Here is a 22,349-nt window from a genome sequence, read left to right on the forward strand (position 1 = left end):
GCTTCTGTGTGTGGTGCTATATTGACTCTGCATTGAGCAGTGGGTTGGACTAGATGACCCTTAAGGTCCCTTCCAAGCCTATGATTGCACACTGGGTAGTTCCACTAACATACATATGAAGTTCCCTGAAACTAAGTCAGACCATCTAGCCCAGTACTCAACTAGTAAGTCCTCTCTAAGGGCTGGTGCAGAAGTCCTTCTTAGGCCTCCTTTCCTAAGATCCTTTCACTCAGGACTAACCAATGTAATCCAGATGTTGTGGACTCCAGCTCCCATCAGCCCCAGCCAGCACAGCTAATGGAGAGAGTGAGGACTGTAGTTAGCAACAGGTTACATGTCCCAGATCTAGGCAGTGTCTGAGTAGTGTAGGTAGCCATTGGCCTGTGGTTCTTGAAGTAGGTCCATTAAGGGAGGAGGCACGGCTCAGTGGGTAGAGTTTAAGAGGCAGAAGGACCTGGGTTCAAGCCTTGACATATTTAGCTAAAGGATTTAGCTAAAGGATCAAGTAGCAGATGATGAGAAAGAGTTTTCTCAAAGAGCTGCTGCCAGCCCGAGTAGATAATGTTGAGGAAGATGACCAGAGACCAATTTCATTAAGATATATAGAGATATATTAACAGTCTCAGTTCTGCAAGTGCCAGTCCTTATGTAGCCAAAATGGCATCATCTCACACTCAAGAGAGAACTATCAGCAGCTTTAGAGCAATGAAAGTTTGTAGAAGTATATATGTAAAAAAACTTTAGATGGGGAACCCTAAGAGGTAGTACACACCATTGTTATAAAAAAAAAAGATGAAGCGACCCAGTAAGGACTAAGAATGCTCAGTGGTCACAGAATACTGAGTCTTTTCCGAGGAGAGGATATAAAATGAGAAGGGGATGGAATAAAGCATCCTAGAAGAGGGTATGGCTGGCTAGTAGGAACCCTGAATGGGAACATTCCATGCTGCAGCATTTTGTTGCAGGTCCTATTTATATAAACATTTTATTTATGGAATGGAGTATCCTGGAAGAGGGCATGGCTGGCTTGCTGGCTGGCTGGCTGGCTGCTGGAACCTTGAACAGCAGGAGCACAGGTTTCAGTTGTATATATGGAATGAAGTATCCTGGAAGAGGGTGTGATTGGCTATCAGGAACCCTGAACAGGAGCATTCCATGCTGCAGCATTTTGTTGCAGATCACCCCTATATAAACTTATTATTATTTATGAAGGAGGAGGCTGAAAGAGGAGGAAGCAAAAAAGAGAGAGAGAGAGAGAGAGAGAGAGAGAGAGAGATGGGCAGACTTGGACAAAAGATACAGGGGGACTCGAATTAGTGCTGGCAAGAGTTTTAGTGCAGGAATATAGGAGCACAGAAAGCTGCCTGAGTCAGACTACCACTCTGTTAGTTCAATATTGTCAACACTGATTGGCAGCAGTCCTCCTGAGTTTTCCAGCCCTACCTGGAGATCCCGGGGATTGAACCTGTGACCTTCTGCATGCAAAGCGGATGCTCTAGCTCTGTGCTACTGGAAGGATTTGGCTAAAGAGTTGAAATGGAGAGGCTGGGGGGCACGGGGGGGCGGAGAGGAGAAAAGCAAAGGTTGCTCTGGGAGCCAGGCATCTCAGCAGGAAGCGCACTGGCCAGGCAGAAATATATTTTTTAAAACTACCTACCCAAGGAGCCCAACAATGACTCTGGTCCTGAACCCCTTTGGGAATTAGGGTCCAGCCAGGCAAACCAGAGGAAAGGAGGTATAATTCAAAATATATATGATTACAAATTATTATTATTATTATTATTATTATTTATTTTTGTCACTTATTACAAAAAATTGTCTCAAAGCGACATACCATTTTTAATGGACGGGAGGGGCTGTAAATTATGTAGGCATTTGTTTATACATAACATTCCCCCCCCCGTTATTTTCAGATACCCACGGGATGGACCTGTTTGCCGTGGCTGTCCACGAGTTTGGCCACGCTGTTGGCTTAACCCACATCTCTGCCCTAGAGTCAATCATGAGGCCGTACTACCAGGGCCCCGTTGGGGACCCCTTGAAGTATGATCTGCCTTACGAAGACAAAGTCCGGATATGGCAGTTGTACGGTGAGTCACTCTTCATTTGCGCACAGGTCACTCTATTCATTTATTAGTGTGCAAGGCCCTTAACAACTTGCCTCCAGGAGATCTCGGCCTGATCCTTTATATCCCTGCCCGGTCACTGAGGTCTTCGGAGAGGCACTGTTAGTGGTCCCCCCATGATTCAGCCCACAACTCGTATCCATCAGGAACTGTGCATTCAGTGTTGTGGGCCCAATTTTATGGAACTCCCTTCCAGTCAGCAGAGGCTGGTGGCTTCCATGTCAGTGGGGCAGTGACTCCGCTCTGGGTTTTCGCCCAAACTGGAATAATGTAGCAGATCTAAGGAGTTGATATATCAGTGACACAGAATTGGCTCGTTGGATTTACCCCATATATGCCCACTTGGCCACTACAGTCTGTGGAACTGGCACTTTTATAAATGCCACAGAACATTCATTCCACATTTGTAATGAACCAATATTTTAGTGTGGCAGCTCCTGCCCTCTGGAACTCCCTGCCCATTGACATTAGCCAGATGCCTTCATTGTATTTTTTTCGGCACCTGCTAAAAGCTTTTCTGTTTAGGCAAGCCCACCCTGACATGTAAAGCTGATGTGCATGTCAATCTGTATTTTTAGCTCTGAATGTGTACTTTTAGCCGTTTTTATTCACTCCCCTTTTTTTATAAACTTATTTTTAACGGTGTTTTTTTAATTCACAGTTTTAATGTATGTTTTATATTCTGTGTAAAACCCCTTAGAGGTTATATTTACATAAGTGATACACACATTTTGTTAAGTAAAAATAAATTGATTTCACCTGGCACTCAGGATTAAGAGGATTCTGGGCTGATGTAACAGTGTCCCAGGGAAAACTATTTGCAGTTCCCTGCTCCTGCCACCAGGAGGTGGTACAGAGAATAGGCAGCCAATGGCTGGCCACTAGCGCTCCCATCTCAAGCTTGATAGGATGCCGAGGATGTGTCAGTTGATAGGATGCCGAGTTGGTGCTGATTCCCTCCAGGCTGTAGAATTAGATTCTCTTCAGAACAGGACAACATGACTGGGGCAGTGGGGGACTCCAGATCATGAGAAGCTTGGCTGGGCAGTCCGTCTGCCTGCCCCCCCCACTCTGGCCTAGGCTGGATAAATCATCCATTGCTGGTCTAATTCATCCTTGTCTTTGTATGCAGGGGTCAGGGAGTCTGTGTCCCCAACAGCCAAACCTGAAATATCAAAAACAGATGACGGCCACCCCATATTGCCAGACTTGCCAGAGAACCGCTCCACTGTCCCGTAAGTTGAGTTTAGGTGTAAACAATCCATGTCTGTCTTCTTCGGTGGAAAGTGGAACAGAAGTGAAAACAGAATGCAGAATCAGGATTCTTGCATCAGAGCCTGGGTTTGAAGGATAGAATCAAAAGTCCCAGAATCTGCATTTTGAATTTGGAGCATGCGTGCGTATGTGTAAGGGGTGTGCGAAAGGGGTATGTGCCTGTGTGTGTGTTTCTGTTACTGCACTCCAGGGTTGGCGGGGCTGATGGTGGAAATAGCTACAAATTTTTGAGTGTGCGGGGTGGGTGGGTTGTTTTTATCATTAATTTACGGAGAGGGACTTCAGCAGATTTCTGACATAAGTAAAAAATGCGTTGGCTGAAACTGCCTTACGCTGAGCCAGTCCACTGGTCCATCAGCTGAAACGTTTGCAACATTTATTTGAAAGTTTTAAAAAGTTAATTGTAAAACAGATGGGCAGCACAAATGGAGTCGCCTGTAATTTGAAGAGAGCCGATGAAATCCCCTGGACAGAGCTGGGCAAAGGGTTTTTAATGACAAAATGCCCCCCAGGGGTTTCTCACATCCCTTGTTATTATCCCTACTTTACAAATAAGCTAAATGAAAGCCACTCAAAGGAGAGCCCGATTGACTTCTGGGAACTGTAGGGGGAGGGGGAAACTACAATTCCCAGGATTCTCTGGGGGAAGTAATGTGCTTTAAATGCATGGTGTGGATGTGACCTCTTCTCTTCCCCATCGCCTCTGGCACCATGACCTGCGGGGTGTGTGTGTGCAGGAAGGAGCCCGTTGGGCCTGCCCCCTTCTGGCAGCTCTCCATGTGTTGGGGGTTGACTGCAAACCTAGGAAGCTGGTCCATCTGGCTCAGCATTCTGTACACGGACTCCAGGATTTCGCACAGGGATCTCTCCCAGTCCTCCCTGGAGCTGCCAGGGATTGAACCTGGGACCTTCTGCATGCAAAGCAGAGGCTCTCCCACTGAGCTAACCCTAATCCTCCCCACGGCAGTGGGCAGCCTGCTCTACTCAAGTAGGCTCCCCGTGCAGTTCGGAGCCCTGATCTCATCCCTGCACTCGATGGCAATCACGTGGGGGAGAGTGAGCGCAGAGGGTCACTCTGGAAGTATCTGAGCATGGTTTGGAGCAAAACGTGAGGTCTAAACCAGCCTTTCCCAACCTTTGGGTCCCATATGTTGCTGGACTACAGTTCCTGTCATTCCTGACTATCGACCATGCTGGCCGGGGCTGATGGGAGTTGTAGTCCAGCAACATCTAGGGACCCAAAGATTGGGAAACGCTGGCTAAAATAAAGAAGAGTGTCTGCAGTTCTCTCCAGCTGATGTGGTATATGACTGCCTCCTAAACCAGCCTTCTGCAACCTGGTGTCCTCCTGATGTTTCAGACTACAGTTCCCATCAGCCCCAGCCAGCATGGCCAGTGACCAGAGGCAGTGGAGAGGGTGGCTCCGATGTCAGCAGGGTGGTGAATCCACTCTGGGTTTTAATCTGAATTTTCAAGGAGCTGTCCAGGGTGCTGAAATCGATGCCTCCCAAAAAGTCAGGTTCAGCACCTTAGGCAGCTCCTTGAAAGTTCACACTAAAGCCTAGAGTGGATTCACTGCCCCGCTGATATCGGAACCACCATCTCCATTGGCCAGAGGTGATGAGGGTTGCGGTCCAAAAACATCTGGAGGCATCAAGTTGGGGAAGACTGCACTAGAGCATTGATGGTCAACCTCTGTATTCTCAAGAGCCATGTTTATAGCTGAAAAGGATATGGGTAAGAACTTTGCTGCTCTTGTTCTAGAACGGGGCTCTCAAACTGTGGTTTGTGGACCACCAGTGGTCCACGGCATGTCTGTGGATTTGAGGTTGAAGATGTTTGCATCCTATGGAATTACAAATGGCTACAACAGGCAGGAAAAAAATTAAGTGGTCTGCCAAGACCCTCAGCGATTTTGACGTGATCCATGGGGGGAAGGTTTGGGAACCACTGCTTGAGGCCACACCATCTCCTGCTACCTCCTGCCTCTTCTTCCCCGGGGGAGCCAGAATCCACCCTTGATGGAAGAAATTGGTCTTAACAAGGAAACAAACAAAAAAGTGCCCTTCAAGAAAAGTTTGGCTGCCTCGCTGTGCCTTCAAGTCACCTTGTAACACAACAGCTCGTTCAGCGCAACACACTCATCCGTGGTCACCCTCAGGCAAACTCGCCCTCCGTGCAATTTTAATCAGGCGTGTGCCTTCCTCCCTTGCAACTTGCACGATCTCTCACACTCTCTGCTTTTGCAGTCCTCGCGGAAGCCGAGAATTCCACTGAGCTCTTCCAAGGGCAAATGTAGACAGAGCAAGGCAGGGGAAAATCTTCAGAGCTGTCGTCTCCGGGCAGATCCACATCATACATTTAAAGCACATTTGACGCACATTTAAAGCTCACAGCTTCCTCTCCCCCCCCCCAAAAAAAAAGAATCATGGGAAGTGTAGTTTATTAAAGGTGCTGGGAGTTGCAGTTCTGTGAGGGGGAAACTACAGTTCCCAGGATTCTTTGGGGGAAGCCAAAGGGTGCTTTAAATGTATGGTGTGGATCAGCCTTCAGTTGTGGCCAAAAACAGTTGACACACGTTTAAGGGAACTTTGAGATAAACTTGTTGTGCAATACAAGTGTCACCATTACTTGTGTGTCATGGGGGAGTCTTCAAAGCAAGATCATGAGAGGGGGTGTTGGTAAGGACCTCCCCACCACTCAGTGATAGTTCATCCCCCACCCACCCCAAAAAAGGATGGTCAGCTTTCATTTTTTAAAAAAATGAGGAACTTCTGATTGAGACAAAGCTCCATCTTCCCCATACATAAACCACTGTTATACCATTTTAAACAGTAATGGCTTCCTCGCCCCAAGGAATCCTGGGAACTGTAGTTTGTTTAGGGTGCTGAGAGTTGTCCGGAGACCCTAGTTCCCCTCACGGAGCTACAACTGCCAGAGTGGCTTAATAATCACTTCCTCATCCCAGGGATCTCTGGGAGTTGTAACCCTGTGAGAAGAAGAGGGGGTCTCCCAACCACTCTCAGCGCTATCCTATAATAGCAAGGAAAACACCCACCTCAGGGATAATCAAGCAAATTAAATGCATTTTCAGTGCAGGAAAGGAGTTGTTCCTCCAGGACTGCAACAGTTGTCAAAGGTCTTGGGAAGCCCTGCCCGATTGGAGAGAATCTACGGCATCACTCGTGCTAAGCAACACCGTTCTGTTTTCCTTTCTGTTAGGCTCAGGAGAGATGTGCCCAACAGATGCAGCACTCACTTTGATGCAGTGGCTCAGATCCGAGGGGAGGCCTTCTTTTTCAAAGGTGAGCACATGGGCCTTTGTTCACGACGCTGAGGTTTGCTTCAGGGCCACGCCAGATGAGGAAAGGCTGTGATTCAGTCGCAGAGCATCTGCTTTGTGTGCAGAAGGTCCCAGGTTCAATCTGCAGCATCTCCAGGTAGGGCGTAATTGAAATGGTGGTGCTGACAGGTTCAGGGATGTGGACCCTTAGCAAGGGTCACCTCTGTGGTCTCTACCATAGGCAAGCAGGGGGGTGGCTGTTGGCCAGCCTGCAGTAACAACAGTTGCCGCAGCTTCCACCATCTGGCAGCAGTAGCCCAGTGGCAATACTGATGGAGCCCCAAGAGGTCCTCAGGATGCTGGCATGAGGCTTGATGAAGCTCCTTCCCTAAAGCTTCCATCTTCCCAGCCTGAGGCTCTGCACAGTTCCCCGACATTCCACCTACATGCGCCTTAACGATGAGGCCCATCTGGCTTCATGCTTTGGAACATCTGCTAGCGAGACATGTCCAGAGTGAAAAAAGGCTGCTGTAGAGGTACAATCTTGCCTCTGCTTGCTCTCCGGCAAGAATTCTTGTGCAGGCAAAATTTGGAGCATCTCCAATAGTTCCTTGGCTAAGACATTTTCCTTTTCAAAAATGTTTGAAAGCTTAGGTGGCTTGGAACATTTTATTATCCTTTATATATATAGTTCAAATTATTTCACATTCATTATCACATTAGCCCTGAAATAGCCCTGTAAGATAGGCCACAGGACTATTAGCCCCATTTTACAGATGGAGGGCTGAGAGGTAGTTAGTTCCTTAAAGCCAAGTGATGAGTAGTAGCAGCAGCAGCAGCAGCAGCAGCAGCAGCAATAATGATGATGATGATGATGATGATGATGATAATAAATGCCATAGTATTTAGTACATAGTACTTAGTAAATGACGAAAGGGCAGGTCCCTACCCCCAAGAAATTGACACAAGGGAGACAACAGAAGAAGGGGGAAGGAAGCATATGATAGCTATACTGGAGCTTGGCACCTATGTAAATAGCCAGCCCCTGCATCCACCCATAGCTTCTTCTGCCCTACTGTGTGGAGAGAAGAACCTGGAACTTGGACTAGGTCATCAGCTGCTAGGGGCTAGGGGAAATTGCTAAGGGCCACGGGAAATTGCTGGGGGCCAGGGGGAACTGCTAGAAACCAGGAGCCAGATGGATGCTGTCTGTCTTCAGGTCCTTCTTACTCCTCACTCTGGAGGGAAGAGGCTGGAACTTGGACTGGATCACCCCCTGCCATGAGCCAGAGAACTGCCATGCATACCAGCTCAATATTGTAAATTGTAGCTGTATTTGCATTTTAACTGCACACTGCCTTGGTGTCCACTCTTGACTGGGAAGCGGAGCATCAATTTAATAAAATCATAGCCCGCTATTGACCCCCAGCAACTGGTTTTCAGAGGCGTTCCGTGAAGATGATTGCCTTTGCTCCCTGTTTGTGGGCTTCCTGTAGGCATCTGGTCCCACGGCAACAAGGTGCATGATGCAAAGTTGCCTTTTTGAAACTAAGCTGGTCGGCATCTGGTTGGTGTCTGGATGAGACACCAACTGGGAACACAAAGTTCAACGTCTGATGAACTCATCAAGAAGCCTACAGTTTGCCAGACACAGTTTGCCAACCTCTGCTGTAGAGCAGTACGGGTTGAAAGAGAACAGTTCCACAATTTGGCATGTAGAAACCAAGTCAGATCTCCCGTCCATGTAGCTCAGTTTTGGCTGTCAGCAGCTCTCTAGGCTTTCAGGCAGAGATCTAGTCTAGACTTCCCAGGGACTGAGCTAGGGACCTTCTGCATGCAAAGCAGATGTTCTGCCATCAAGCCACAGCCCTTTCCCTGCAGCGCATGATTCACACACACAGTCTAAGGTTCGGTCCCTGGCATCTCCAATTACGAACAATTCAAAGGGTACCCAGCAACCTCTGTGTTTAAGAAACAGCAGGATTCACACTGCACGATGTCTTGGTGTTCATACTCCTATATTTATCTGCATGTGCACTAGAGACACAGGAAGCTGCTTTATATCATATCGCACCATTGGGTCATCCAGCTCAATACAGTCTATAAGGAGCGAGTCTGCGTGCATGCCATATATTTAAAACACATGACTTCTGCCAAAGGATCCTAGGAACTGTAGTTTGCAAAGGCTGCTGGGAACGGTAAGGGGTAAACTACAGTTCCCAGGATTGGGGGGGCAGTCAGGTGCTTTAAATGTATGGTGTGCATGCAGCCTGATACAGCTCTCCAGGGTTTTAGGCAGGGGTCTCTCCAATCGTTGCCTGGAGATGCCGGGGACCGAAGCTGGAACCTTCTACATACAAAGCAGGTGCTGCCCCATCAAGCTATAGAAATATAGGAAGCTGCTTTATATTGAGTCAGGCCACAGGTCCATCTAGCTCAGTAGTGTCTGCACTGACTGGCAGCAGCTGTCCAAGGTTTCAGAGAGTGCTTTTTCCTAACCCTGCCTGGAGAGACCGGGGGTTGAATCTGGGACCTTCTGCATGCAAAAGCACGCACTCTGTCCCCGAGCGACACATTTCTTGTGTTCTTGACTGTAGCTATGGCGAATTAGCTTTGGAGTGCTTTGAATTTTGGGTGTTTAATACCTTTTGGAGAGAGAGGAGGAGGAAGAGAAACTATTTGACCTAATTGTATTTCTTTGAGAAATATTGGGAAGCTGCCCTTTTTGTAGCAAAAGCTTCATTAAAGATGCAAAAAACATCTTTATCTAATTGCATGCATTCCCATAAACATGCAAAGGGCACCAAATTCAAATGCTGTTATAATTCCACCACCACCCCGTCTTTTTTTCTTAAGCAATCTTTGAAGAATTTGTAATTGCTGCTATCCAGACTGTGCTCTGATGCATTATTCATGCATCAGTTCATGTCACATAGAACAAATATGCAAAGTGGTGTATAATTACCCGTTGATGATATAAATCTTTATAATTGTAATTTTTTTTTAAAAAAAGCTTGAACTACCCTGCAGATGTTTAAGGGCTGGGGTTTCTTGCCTTCTGCATTATTAGGCTAGGATCCAATTCCCATAAAGTCCTGAAAGACTACGTCACCAGCTGTTGGAATTGTAGAAGTCAGGAGCCAAAGCAATCTTGAATACAAATTTGGAGGGGGCCGTCTTGAGTTAGTGGAGCATTTCCTTACACACACCCTCCTTGTGGGATTTTTGCTGTGTGCATCAAACGGGTGATTACCTTTGAGAACACTGCAAAACCACAGAGACTCTTTATCTAACTACGAATTCCAGAAGCCTCCCTTCAACCAGCTATTTTCAGAGGGCTGCAATAATAACATTTGTAAGGGCAAAACAGATGTCATGCTAGGGCTGGGGAAGAGAGAGTTAATGCTTCCTGCACTGACCAACCTACCCCTTGCCCTACAAAAATAAAAATAAATAAAGCCCTGTTCCCCCTGCTGGGGGGAAAGAGACCAACATAAAACTTATTTTCTAAGGCTTGTCTTGGCCCTCCCCCAGTCTATGGCTTCCAGATTAGGCCAGGCTGACTCCGGGTCCATTCACCCCAGATCATTTGGGGGGGGCAGGGTTAATATTTAATTAGTATGGGAAAAATGGACTGCCTTCAAGTCGATCCCGACTTATGGTGACCTTATGAATAGGGTTTTCATGGTAAGCGGTATTCAGAGGGGGTTTACCATTGCCTTCCTCTGAGGCTGAGAGGCAGTGACTGGCCCAAGGTCCCCCAGTGAGCTTCTTGGCTGTGTGGGGATACGAATCCTGGTCTCCCAGGTTGTAGTCCAGCATCTTAACCACTATGCCACACTGGCTCTCAATTTGTATGGGAATTAACCGTAATTAAACATATGATCAGGAGGGGAGGAGGAGAAGCTACATCTCCTTCCCACCCACCCCTGACTGAGAGGAGGGGGGGGTTGATTCTTTGGGGTGCTGCAGCAACCTGTACCTCGCAGGATGGAATCCTCTGCTTACCAGCTGGAAAGCAAAAGACTCCATCTGGGGGTGTGCAGGACAAAGCGGCAGGCAGGAAAGGCAAGGCAGCACTTTGCATCAAAAAGCATGCTCCACCACCCCACGCACACACCACACACACTTACTCTTGCCGCCTTCTGGGAAGACGCAACCAGAGGTCAGGTACATCTCAGCCTTTTCATGTTTTTTCTTCTTTTTCCCACCATTTGCCTGACTCTGTCTGTTGCCCCTCCCCTTGACAGTTCCGGATCACTGTGGGCCTCCTGATCCAGGTCTCTTGCAACCCAATTCAGGAGATGGCCAGATCCCCCCAATAGATTCAGTTCAGGCCTCAGCTGAGTGTCAACACAGCCCTAGTTTTTACACACTTACGTGACATCATCACCCATTATTCACACATGTATGACATCATTATCCTTTATTTGTAGACCGCTTTTCCATAGTTAAACCGTAAGGCTGCTTGCAACATCAGAAAAAATAATTGCATCATTCACTGTAACAGTTGCAGCATAACATTTAAATAATCATTAACCATAACTGAATGAAACCACCTCAATAAATATTTACAACAAAATGAAACAGTCCCCACATAATCATAAATTTAAGTCTAGCAATAAAAATACTAAAAGATAATCCCAATGCAGGCAAACAAATAATGGAGCTGCAAAATTAAATCTTGACCCCAACAACAACCCAGCCCTATAGTCTAGGCATCCCGAGAAGTTGGGTCTTTTTGGACAAACAGCAAGCTTGTCTCTGGCTCCTTCAGTGCTAGCAGCAACTTTTGTCGTTGGGGCGGATGTGATCACAATAGCAACACCTTGCTGTGACTGCCTTTTGCCTAATGAAAGACAACAGCTTCTTAATCCATGAAATGGTTCCATAATTGAAGTGTGGTCGAGGCAGTGCAAACTGCGCTGAGGGCCTTTAATACAAGAGATGGGGAGCCTGTGGCCCGGCAGATGTTGTTGGACTACTAATCCCATCATACCTGAGCTATTGGCCACACTGGCTGGGGCTGATGGGAGTTGGAGTCCAACAGTGTCTAGAGCAGCCTTTCCCAGCCAGTGTGGCTCCAGATGTTGTTGGACCACAACTCCCATCAGCCTCAGCTAGCATTCCCAATGGTCAGGAAAGATGGGGATTGTGGTCCAACAACATCTGGAGGCACACTGGTTGGGAAAGGCTGGTCTAGAGGGATGCCGGGAAGAGTGACTCAAATGTTGCCATTGGAGCATTTGGGCTTCATAATTGTAAGCTAAGGCTCAGAACGGGGTTTACCTTAGGCACAAAAGGCAATTTCAGTATCGTAGATGGGGGGAAAAACAATTCACACTTGCAAAAGCAACCAAAAAACAAAAAAGCAATCAAAACAACCCCAAAACAAAATGAATTAATTCTGTGTCATTTGTTCTAGTTATAGAATTGAGTGGGAATGCAGACAAATGAGATCTGAATGGCAATCCATTTGTTTTCATTGGAGCCAAGCTGGAATAGTGTGTACAGGTCACAGAAAGGTACAGGGAGGGGGAAGAAAGCAGAACATCTGTATCTCTGCACTTTCTTCAATTTCATGTAAAATGGAGAGGCTTTGTCCTATCGGTCTGAAATCTTGATTCTTGGAAGGACGGCAAAATGCCTGGTGGAAAACACCAAAGTTACAGGCTGCAGAAGACAGCAATGCGAAATTTATTTGGCCTGATCCTTTTTTTTAATTGCCTCTAAAATGGGCAGCCCTTTTCCCCCAAATTTGTCTGAAATTTGGCAAATCCAATCTTTTGAAAGAGCACCTCAACATGCAATGTCATTTGGATGAGGAAAAAAATACCAAAGTTACAGGCAGCAGAAGACCATACTTATGGCTGGGGCATTAGTTGTTGCATCGCCAGCTAACCAACACCTCTCCATCCAGGCAAATACTTCTGGAGACTGACTCGCAACAAACACCTGGTCTCCCTCCAGCCAGCTCAGATCCATCGTTTCTGGCGGGGGCTGCCTTTGAATCTGGACAGCTTGGATGCCGTGTACGAGAGAACCCATGACCACAAGATCGTGTTCTTCAAAGGTAAAAGGAAGCATTTGCCACCCTTGAAGATGATCCTCTCTTTGGTTTCCTAGATTTCTCTGCTTTCCCCCTTGTGCTTCTTCAAGACTCATCTCTGAGCTTTAGCATTCAGATTGCTGAGCTGAAAGGAAACGGCTTGTATGAAACAACAGCTTGTACGAAACAACAGGCTGAACATCTAGAGCATATGATGACACTTTAGTAGGTTTTGTGGCTCTCTCTGCTGCATGACACTGGTGTCCAACAGTGGCCTTCGGTGATGTTAGACTTTGGAATGAATGGTCATGCGAGGAAACATTGTTTAGATCAGGGATGGGGAACCTGCGGCCTTCCAGGTGTTGTCGGGATTCCAACTCCCATCAGCCCCACTCAGCTTGACCAATAGTCAGGATATAGACTATATTATATTATATTTATAGTGTGGAATTAATTCATGTATTGTAATATCTGCTATTTGTTCTTTTTTATTATGGTTGTATTATCTTGTTTGAAATTGTCTTGCAATTGTTTGCTCTTGTTATAAGTTATTGCAATTATTGTGTTTTTGCTTTCTTGTTGTAAGTCGCTTTGAGTTCTACTGTTGAAAAGAAGCGACTAACAAATGCCAGTAATGAATACAATAAATAACAGGCAATGGATGATAGGAGCTGAAGTGCAGCAACATCGGGAGGGCCACGGGCTCCCCACCTTTGCTTTAGCTGTGGTGTGGGGAACCTCTGGCCCCCTAGATGTTGTTGAACTACAACATCCATCATCCCTGACCTTTGCCTATGCTTACTGGGGCTGATGAGTGTTGTAGTTCAGCAATGTCTGGAGGGCCAAAGGATCCCCACACCCTTGCTTTAGATGGTAATGTGTAATACTTCAAAATGTGGCAGATTAGCCCTGTGGTGTTTGCCCCACCCTCAGTGAATGAAGCCCTAGGTCAGTGGAGACAGGTAGCTCCTATTTATTTATTTATTATCATTATTTTTACCCTGCCCTTTTTCCAAAACTGGAACTCACGGCGGCTTCCAGATAAAAGAACACATATAATTAAAAAGATACAAAAGGCTCCTATGTCAGTGGGGCAGTGGAATCCGCTCCAGGTTTTAGTCCGAACTTTTAAGGAGCTGTCCAAAGTGCTGAACCTATTACGGGGTCGTGTTTCAGCACCTTGGACAGCTCCTTGAAAGTTAGGGCTACAATCTGGAGCAGATTCACTGCCCCACTGACATTGAAGCCACCAGCCTCCATTGCCTGGACTTCTGTCCCTAAGCCCTGCCTTGACAGTTCTGCTGGGAGGTTTATAATGCTTCACATGGGATAATGACATCAGTGGCCTGTATCAGTGGTGGGTGCTGTTTGCCTTCTCCCAGATGCCTCCATCCATCATGTCCACCACCTGCTTCTGACTAGGGAGAATCTCTCCATTTCAGTGTCTCGCCATTTATTTATTTATTATTTATTAGATTTATATCCCACCCTTCCTCCCAGTAGCAGCCCAGGGTGGCAAACAAAAGCATTAAAAACTACTCTAAAACATCATAAAAACAGAGTTTAAAATATATTACAACAAAACATTCTTTAAAACATATTAAAACAATGCTTTTTTAAAAAAAGCTTTAAAAACAAATTTTTAAAAAAAGCTTTAAAAACATATTAAAAAGGAATTCCAACACAGATGCAGACTGGGATAAGGTCTCTACTTAAAAGGCTTGTTGAAAGATGACGGACTTCAGTAGGCACTGAAAAGATAATAGAGATGGCGCCTGTCTAAATATGGGTCCAGGGACACCCTCATACTACGGACCTGCTCTTTCAGAGGGAGTACAACCCCATCCAAAACTGACCAATTATCTGGAACTACCAACCCACAGTGCCTTCATCTTGCTAGGATTCAGACTCAGTTTTTTGGCCCTCATCCAGCCACCACAGAGTCCAGGCAGCGATCCCTTCTCTTCCCCTCCCTGCAATCTTAAGTTCAGTTCGCATTTCCACATCAGTGTGTGATGTAAAAAAAAAAGGTCCTTCCAAAAACTCAGCATTTTAGTGCAAATTTCTCCCAGTATGCACATTTCTGTATGCAACTTTACCTAACCAAACTTTTTTTTTTATTTCATTTAACCAAATTTATGTACTGCTTGATTGTGAGAAACCTCTATGCAGTTTCCAAAAATGTTAAAATGATCAGTACAAACAGTTAAAACCATTTGTTAAAAATTAGTAAAACAACAGTAGGCTAAGAACACATTTTTGCAAAACAATCTCCCCTAATATTATGAGCTTTTGTGTGCTGTTTTCACTAATATATTCATTTGATGCACACTTTAAACCCCAGCAATGTGCAATTTTTGAACACGTTACTTAACTGAAGAATTGCATTCTAAAATTTGGAGAAGTGTGGATTTTGAAGGACAGATGCTTTGCTTATTTTTTCAGAATGTGAAGATTAGTTAGGTTTGCCTTTAAATGCAAACTGAATCAAATCCCCCCCCATCCCTACTTCTGACCCTGACCCAATCAATTTCCTTTGCCAGCATCTGACAGTTGGTAAGTGCAGGGGCCTGTTAGGATGTGCTCAACTGCTAAGTGATAGCAGTCCCTGCCATTCACTTAGTCTTAGCCCCTGAATAAAATAGCTGGTACAACCAGAAATTGCACCTTCATTTCTTCCCCTTGGGGCTCCCATCTGAAATAATACAGTACAGTAGCAGCTGGGAAGGGATGATTGTTCCTGTTCAAAGAAGACTTTCTTGGGAACGTTTTGTGTACATGGAATAAGATATGCATTAAGGATATTGTTCGGAGAGCCTGGTGTGTTTTATTGAGTGAGCAATGCTGCTGTCTGCTGGCTAATCTGGAAAGGATAGCCACAACCAGGAATAACAAAAGGGGAAAGAGTTTCAGTGGAAGGGAACAGAGATGGGTTTGTCCTTGCCCCTCTCCCCAAGATTTATGCAGGTTGGAGGGGATTCAGCCAGCCAGACTTGAACAGTTGTCACACAGAGGAGGGCCAATATCTTTTCTCAATCATCCCAGAGTGCAGGACATGGAATAATGGGCCCAAGTTACAGGAAGCCAGAGTTCAACTGAACATCAGGAAAAACGCCCTAACTGTTAAAGCGGTACGGCAATGGCAGCAATGACCTAGGGAGGTGGGGGGCTTTCCAACACTGGAGGCATTCAAGAGGCATCTGGAAGCCACCTGTCGGGGATGCTTAAGTTGGATTCCTGCACTGAGCAGGTGGTTGGACTGGATGGTCTTATAGGCCCCTGCCAACTCTGCTAGTCTATGATTTTATGAGCTCCATGCAAATCTGGAATGTACATTACATCTCTTGTTTCTATCAGCATGGCCAATGATCAGGAATGGTGGGAATTATAGTCCAGCAACATCTAGAGGGCACCAGGTTGGGGAAGGCTGAGTTATGTAACCAGTAGGAATATCTTCCCCCTGCCAAACAAAAAACAAAATCCCAACTTCAATAGAAAGGCACACATAGAACATGCATGCTTCAGACTAGGACCTGTGAGATCCATGTTCAAATCTCCACTTAGCTTTGAAGGCCACTGGGACAGTCTGTCAGCCTAACCTACCTCACAGGGTTGTTTTGAGGGTAACAGGGTATGCCACCTTGAGCTCCTTGGAGGAAAGGTGGGATATAAATGTAAATGTAAATAAATTGAAACAGATTCCGCAACAAGGGGTATGTGTGTGTGCATGTTTGACATTTTGGCATATCCCCTTCTAGAATCCAAACCTGAAGGCTGCCGGGGTGACTAATTGGGTGGTGTAACCTTCCTTCCTTGAGAGACGCTGGCTTTCTGCTGGGAAGCAGACATGACATTGCTACCTACCTGCCTGTTTCTTCTCCCCCTCAGGAGACAGATACTGGGTGTTCAAAGACAATAATGTGGAGGAGGGTTACCCTCGGCCCATCTCGGATTTCGGCTTGCCGCTGGAAGGCATCGACGCCGCATTTTCCTGGGCCCAGAATGACAAGACTTATTTCTTTAAGGACAACCTCTACTGGTGCTACAATGACCACGAGCGGAGGATGGATCCTGGCTACCCTTCAGAGACCATGTTGTGGAAGGGGCTTCCCAGCCAGCTGGATGATGCCACGCGATGGTCAGATGGTGAGATTCTGATTCTTATTATTTATTAGACCTGTCGGACGATCTAGTGCTGTGGCAGAGTGGCGAAATTGGGAATGGAGAGACTGAGTGAGTCTTTGTGTGTTTGAATCTTTGCTAAAGATTACACCTTCCCTGCATATTAGTCAGACAGAGACTTTAAGCTTTAAAATAAGAAAGAACTACTTTATTCTGGAAGTACATACTTGATAGGAAAGAGTCCTACATCTAGCTAACTAGCTGAGTTGGAGATGCAAACACATAAGCCCAGTGCTTGCCCTCATGCTTGGAGGAGAGGGAGAGACAAAGAGAATTTGTCTGCTCTCCCTCTCAAGAGAAGGAAGAAGAAGGAAGGAGGAAGGAGATGTGGTCAATATCCTATGCATGTCAGTCTAGCAGGAAGGGAGAGTCAGCAGGAGATCAAAGGACAGGCATTAGCCTAGCAATCAGGAGGTCTCCTCTCTAGCTACCCTTTTTAACCCCATGCAGCCTCAACCCATAAGTTGGAGTTGAACCACATATTCCAACAAGTGCAACATTCATGGAGGATAAATCTACAGTGACTACTAGCCACAATGGTGATGCTCTGCCTCCATAGTCAGAGGCAGTATTATGCTTCTGAACACCAGTTGCTGGAAACCGCAGGAGGGAAGAGTGCTGTTGTACTTAGGGCCTGCCTTGTGGGCATCCCTTAATGGGCATCTGGTTGGCCCCTGTGAGAACAGGATGCTGGGCTAGATGGGCCACTGGCCGAATCAAGCAAGGCTGGATTCCTGCATTGCGCAGGGGGTTGGACTTGATGGCCTTATAGGCCCCTTTCAACTCTACTATTCTATGATTCTATGATTCTAAGGCTTTTCTCACATTTTTGTCCTGATCTCAGAGTGGCCAAACAGATGACCATGGGATGCCCGCATGCAGGACCTGAGAGCTTCTCTGAGTTCTTTGGAAGAAGGGTAGGGTATGAATGCAATGTAACCATGTTTGACGCAGCACTGGTCAGTACATGCAAGAGATGAAACTAAAGGAGAATATCACTGCTCTCCTTACTTGTCAGTCCTGGTGCCTTTCAATTTATAGGTTGGGGTATGGAAAGGTTCATAGCTCAGTGGTAGATTTTAAGTGGTTTTTATTTGTTTGTAATGATGTGTTTTAAACTGTTGGGACTTCAGGGTGAAGGATGAGTAGTAATAATAATCATTATTCATTATTATTATTTATTTATACAGACCATCTATATACCACTTATATTTAAATAAAACTCTTAAGTGGTGTACAACATGTCAAAACATCTTAAAACAGCAGACACAAAAAAACACAATCGATGAAGTACAATTAAATGAACAAAACATCCTCTGTAGTATCAACACATAGTATAAACTATAATAATAATATCATCATCATCCTTCATGCAGACGTTTGGGGCACTTTCCACTGTATAATTTACATATGAGTAGACCTACAGGAATGTCTTTCTACGACACTGTCACAAATTTTAATCTGTACAACGTCTCCAAATTTCAGCCAGTTACCACTTCCTGTTTTTCTTCTGGAAACAAAAAAACGGAGGGTCAAAAATACCCTAGCAAAATGTCCTGGGGGCAAATTTCTGCCTTTTATTGTGTAATTTACACATGAGTAGACCTACAAAGTTGTCATTGTCACAGACTGTCACCCATACAACGTCCTCAAATGTCAGGCAGTTACCACTTTCCGCTTTCCTTCTGGAAACAAAAAAAAAAGGCACTGGGGTCCAAAAATAACCCGGAATTGTGTTTACTCAATATGCATGGAGAAGGGGCCAACGTACAATGCTCAGAAAAATTCTGTCTCCTCTTAATAAGTGGGGGGTTTTTGGCTCACGGTGCTTTGGTAGTGTCAAGCACTGTCTCTCAGGGACAAAGTGCTCTCATCCTTCCATTGGAAATCTCATTGGAGTCCAAACATACCCCAAAGTCAGGCAAGTGTTATTTTTTTTCCTGGATCTTCATGAGGGTTAACCACATGCTTTGCAAACAAAAAGTCCCAAGTTCAAACCCCAGCAGCTCCAGTTAGAAGGAACAGGTGGGAAGCGATGGGGAAATCTTCTGCCTGACATAGACAGGCGCTGCCAACCAAAGATGATAATACCAGCATTGATGTGCAAACAATATGATCGGATATGTTTCTAACACATAAGATCACAAGAACAGCCCTGCTGGATCAGGCTAAAGATCCATGCAGCCCAGCTTTCCGGTCCTCACAGTGGCCAACCGGATGCCTCTAGGAAGCCCATAAGCAGGACCTGAGCAGTGCAGCAACTCTCCCCACTTGTGAATTCTAGCAACTGGTCTTCAGAAGCATACTGCCTCCAACAGTGGATGTAGAACATAGCCATTGTGGCTGGTAGCCATAGATAGCCTTCACCTCCATGGATTTGTCTCATCACCTTAAGAACATGGGAAGAGCCTTTCTGGATCAGGCCAATAGCCCATCTAGTCCAGCGTCCTGTTCTCACAGTGGCCAATCAGATGCCTGTGGGAAATCCAGAAGCAGGCTGTCCTCCCCAACTACTGCTGTCTAGAGTTCTCGCTGTTGTTTTTCTTCCAGACTATGTTCCCTCATGTGAAAATGCAGGCAAATTACAAAGTTATTGTAAACCGCCCAGAGAGCTTTGGCTATGGGGAGGTATATAAATACAATAAATAAATACATAATGTCGCCTCCAGGATCATAGAGGAAGAAGGTATCTCAGTAACAGTTATGGGGAGCAACAACAAGAAGGGGGTCTTGCCTTAGATCTGATCCGAAGGGCTTTTCTAATGTTCAATGTTGGAAACTGCAACAGCAAGGATCATTCCGTTTTTAACGTAAAGTTCACTTCTGCTAATGTTAAAATCAATTAGCCAAGAGGGAACGGGTGGAGATGTTGCTTAGCAACCAGACAGAGTGACATGTTCTTCAGTGCGACCACGCATGCGCCGATTGGCTGTGTAGATTGGCTGAGGTAGTTTTCCCTCTGTATGTTTGGTTGTGTGTTTACCTGTTCTGTGCAAGGCCTAACCTAAAACAGGCAAATCCTCTCTGTTCCTTTCTTTTCAGTTTTTACTCAGTGTTTTATTCTGTTTGCTCAATAAAATGTTATCGGGGCTCTTCTGCCGGTGTTGTTTAAGCGACTTTGCTAACATTCGTAACCAGTTAATCAGTGAAGATTTCTTTAAATCAGACAACAGCCCCAAGTGTTGATGCTCAACCAGTAGCATTGCGCATACAAACTCATCCTCCCAACTCCTTTTGCTTCATTTTCAGGGGCAACCTACTTCTTCAAGGGCAAAGAATACTGGAAAGTCATGGACAGCAACCTGGAAGCAGAGCCCGGTTACCCACAATCCATTGCGAGAGACTGGCTGGTGTGCAGTGACATGCAGGCGGATGCGCCCGAGCCTGCCGAGAGCACCAGGACTGGGGTGCGTTCCAAGCAGGGGCACCATGACAAGAGTAGGTCTGAAAGCGAGGTCTGCTCCTGTACGTCCTTCTCTCCCAGCCCGCCCTCGTCTCCCACAGCACTCAGACTCTGCATAGGCCTCGCCTTCACCAGCTTTTGGACAGTGACATTGGCTCAGAGATCACTATGACAGAGGGCATAACATGAACGAAAAGATGCAGCAGTGATTCAGGGATACTAACCAATGGGATAAATACACGACAAAGCAAAACGAAAACAAATCACAGGATGCAACACACTGTTAAAACGAGCGGCACGTTAACATTCCTAGGAACGTGATGGAAAATGTTTCTGATTCTCCATGAGAAGTGAACAGTTGTTGTTTTTTCCTTTCTGGTTATTTTTTTAAAAATATTGTTATTTTAAATTAAGGAACTCCAACAGCAGACTCCGTGGGGTTCTCACTCCCTCCCCCCTGCAAAAAAGAAAAGAAAAGAATAAAGACTCTGACTCACCTCGCAGTCAGCAACATTCATTACAGGTTTATGTCACTTTGGGCATTTAAAAGGAAAAACAATACTCCTTGCTAAAGAGAAGTGAGTGCGGGGCAGGAGGTGGGGGGGGCAGAATACGTTGGTAGCCGATTCCGTTTGCGTGCCAATTGCCAAAAAAAGTGTGATTGAAAAATGTGGTTGCGATTCCAGTGGTGGCAAACAGACAGACAAAAATCCAGCCCTGGCCTATGTGTTTTGGAAAGTTGTACCACAGACCTGAACTTACAAGATCTGAACAGGGTGGTTCATGACAGATGCTTTTGGAGGTCACAGATTCATAGGGTCGCCATAAGTCGTAATCAACTTGAAGACACATAACAACAACAACAGCCACGTTGACAGAGACTCCTATACAGATGTGTTCAGAAAAGGGTCGTAGTTCAGTGGTAAAACCTTGCCAGGTTCAAGCCCTGGCATCTCTAGGAGGGGCAGGGAAAGACTCCTGTCTGAAATCCTGGAGAGCTGCTGCCAGTCAGTGTAGACAATACTGAGCTAGAGGGACATAAGAACATAACATAAGAACATAAGAAGAGCCTGCTGGATCAGGCCAGTGGCCCATCTAGTCCAGCATCCTGTTCTCACAGTGGCCAACCAATGGGCTTGGGATGAGGCAGCTTCCTGTTACAGTTTGACATGCCCAAAGTTCCCATTTTATTTATTTGGGTTTTTATTGCAAATATTGACATCGTGCTTTTCCATCTCGTGCTTTTCCATCTCATCTCTGAGACACTGGAGGTGATGATTTATTTAGTTAGTTAGTTAGTTAGTTACGTTTCCATCCTGCCCTTTCTGCCAGAAGGTGGCTAGCAAGCACAAGAACACTAAAAACATCTTTAAAAAATCTTAAAAACAAAACATCTTTAAAACAAAACATCTTTTAAAAATCTTAAAAACAATTCCGACACAGACGCAGACTGGGATAAGGTCTCTACTGAAAAGGCTTGTTGAAAGAGGAAGGTCTTCAGTATGCGCCAAAATGACAACAGAGACTGTCCCTGTCTAATATTTAAGGGGAGAGAATCCCAAAGGATAGCTGCCTGCAATTTCAAAACCAAAAATAGACATCACTGTATAATTTTTTTGAATAAAATAAAATAAACACAGACAAAAGCTGCTGATAAAACCAGCTTGCAGAAAAGCTGGCACTATATACAAATATTCAAGAACTACTCAACCCATAGGGACCTGGAATTAAAAAAGGGTTTCACGTGATGCCATCCTGGGGAGGATCAATAGGCCTCCTGGAGCACAATTCCATAGCCTCCTTGCCACAGTTTTTACTAGTGATGTATTTATTCGTTCATTTTACTTATTTATTTAACGCATTTCTACTTTAGCCAAAAAAAAGTTCCATTGTGGCTTACAAAGGATGTCCTGAAGTCTCCCAATCTGAAAAGACATGACATGCGAGGAAAAAGGAACGGGAAGAAGGAGGAAAAAGCACACTCAAGGACAAGTTCTTAAAGTTGTAGTTCTTAGGGTGCACTTTTATTGT

The 22,349-nt window shown here is 45.5% G+C and overlaps 1 protein-coding gene across 1 annotated transcript in view; it reads left to right on the top strand.

Moving 5' to 3' along the window:
* MMP17 (matrix metallopeptidase 17) overlaps nucleotides 1-20,814 on the top strand; it is a 177,758-nt gene extending 156,944 nt beyond the window's left edge. Inside the window, exons 5-10 of the mRNA XM_061603002.1 lie at nucleotides 1,914-2,090; nucleotides 3,259-3,361; nucleotides 6,624-6,706; nucleotides 12,605-12,757; nucleotides 16,622-16,879; nucleotides 20,165-20,814. Coding sequence (XP_061458986.1) covers nucleotides 1,914-2,090; nucleotides 3,259-3,361; nucleotides 6,624-6,706; nucleotides 12,605-12,757; nucleotides 16,622-16,879; nucleotides 20,165-20,490 — 1,100 coding nt within the window. The 3' untranslated portion in view covers nucleotides 20,491-20,814. The remainder of the gene's footprint in view (nucleotides 1-1,913; nucleotides 2,091-3,258; nucleotides 3,362-6,623; nucleotides 6,707-12,604; nucleotides 12,758-16,621; nucleotides 16,880-20,164) is intronic.
* Nucleotides 20,815-22,349: the final 1,535 nt, after the last annotated feature.

The sequence above is a fragment of the Rhineura floridana genome, chromosome 19 (assembly GCF_030035675.1).
Source record: "Rhineura floridana isolate rRhiFlo1 chromosome 19, rRhiFlo1.hap2, whole genome shotgun sequence".
NCBI classification, from domain to species: domain Eukaryota; kingdom Metazoa; phylum Chordata; class Lepidosauria; order Squamata; family Rhineuridae; genus Rhineura; species Rhineura floridana.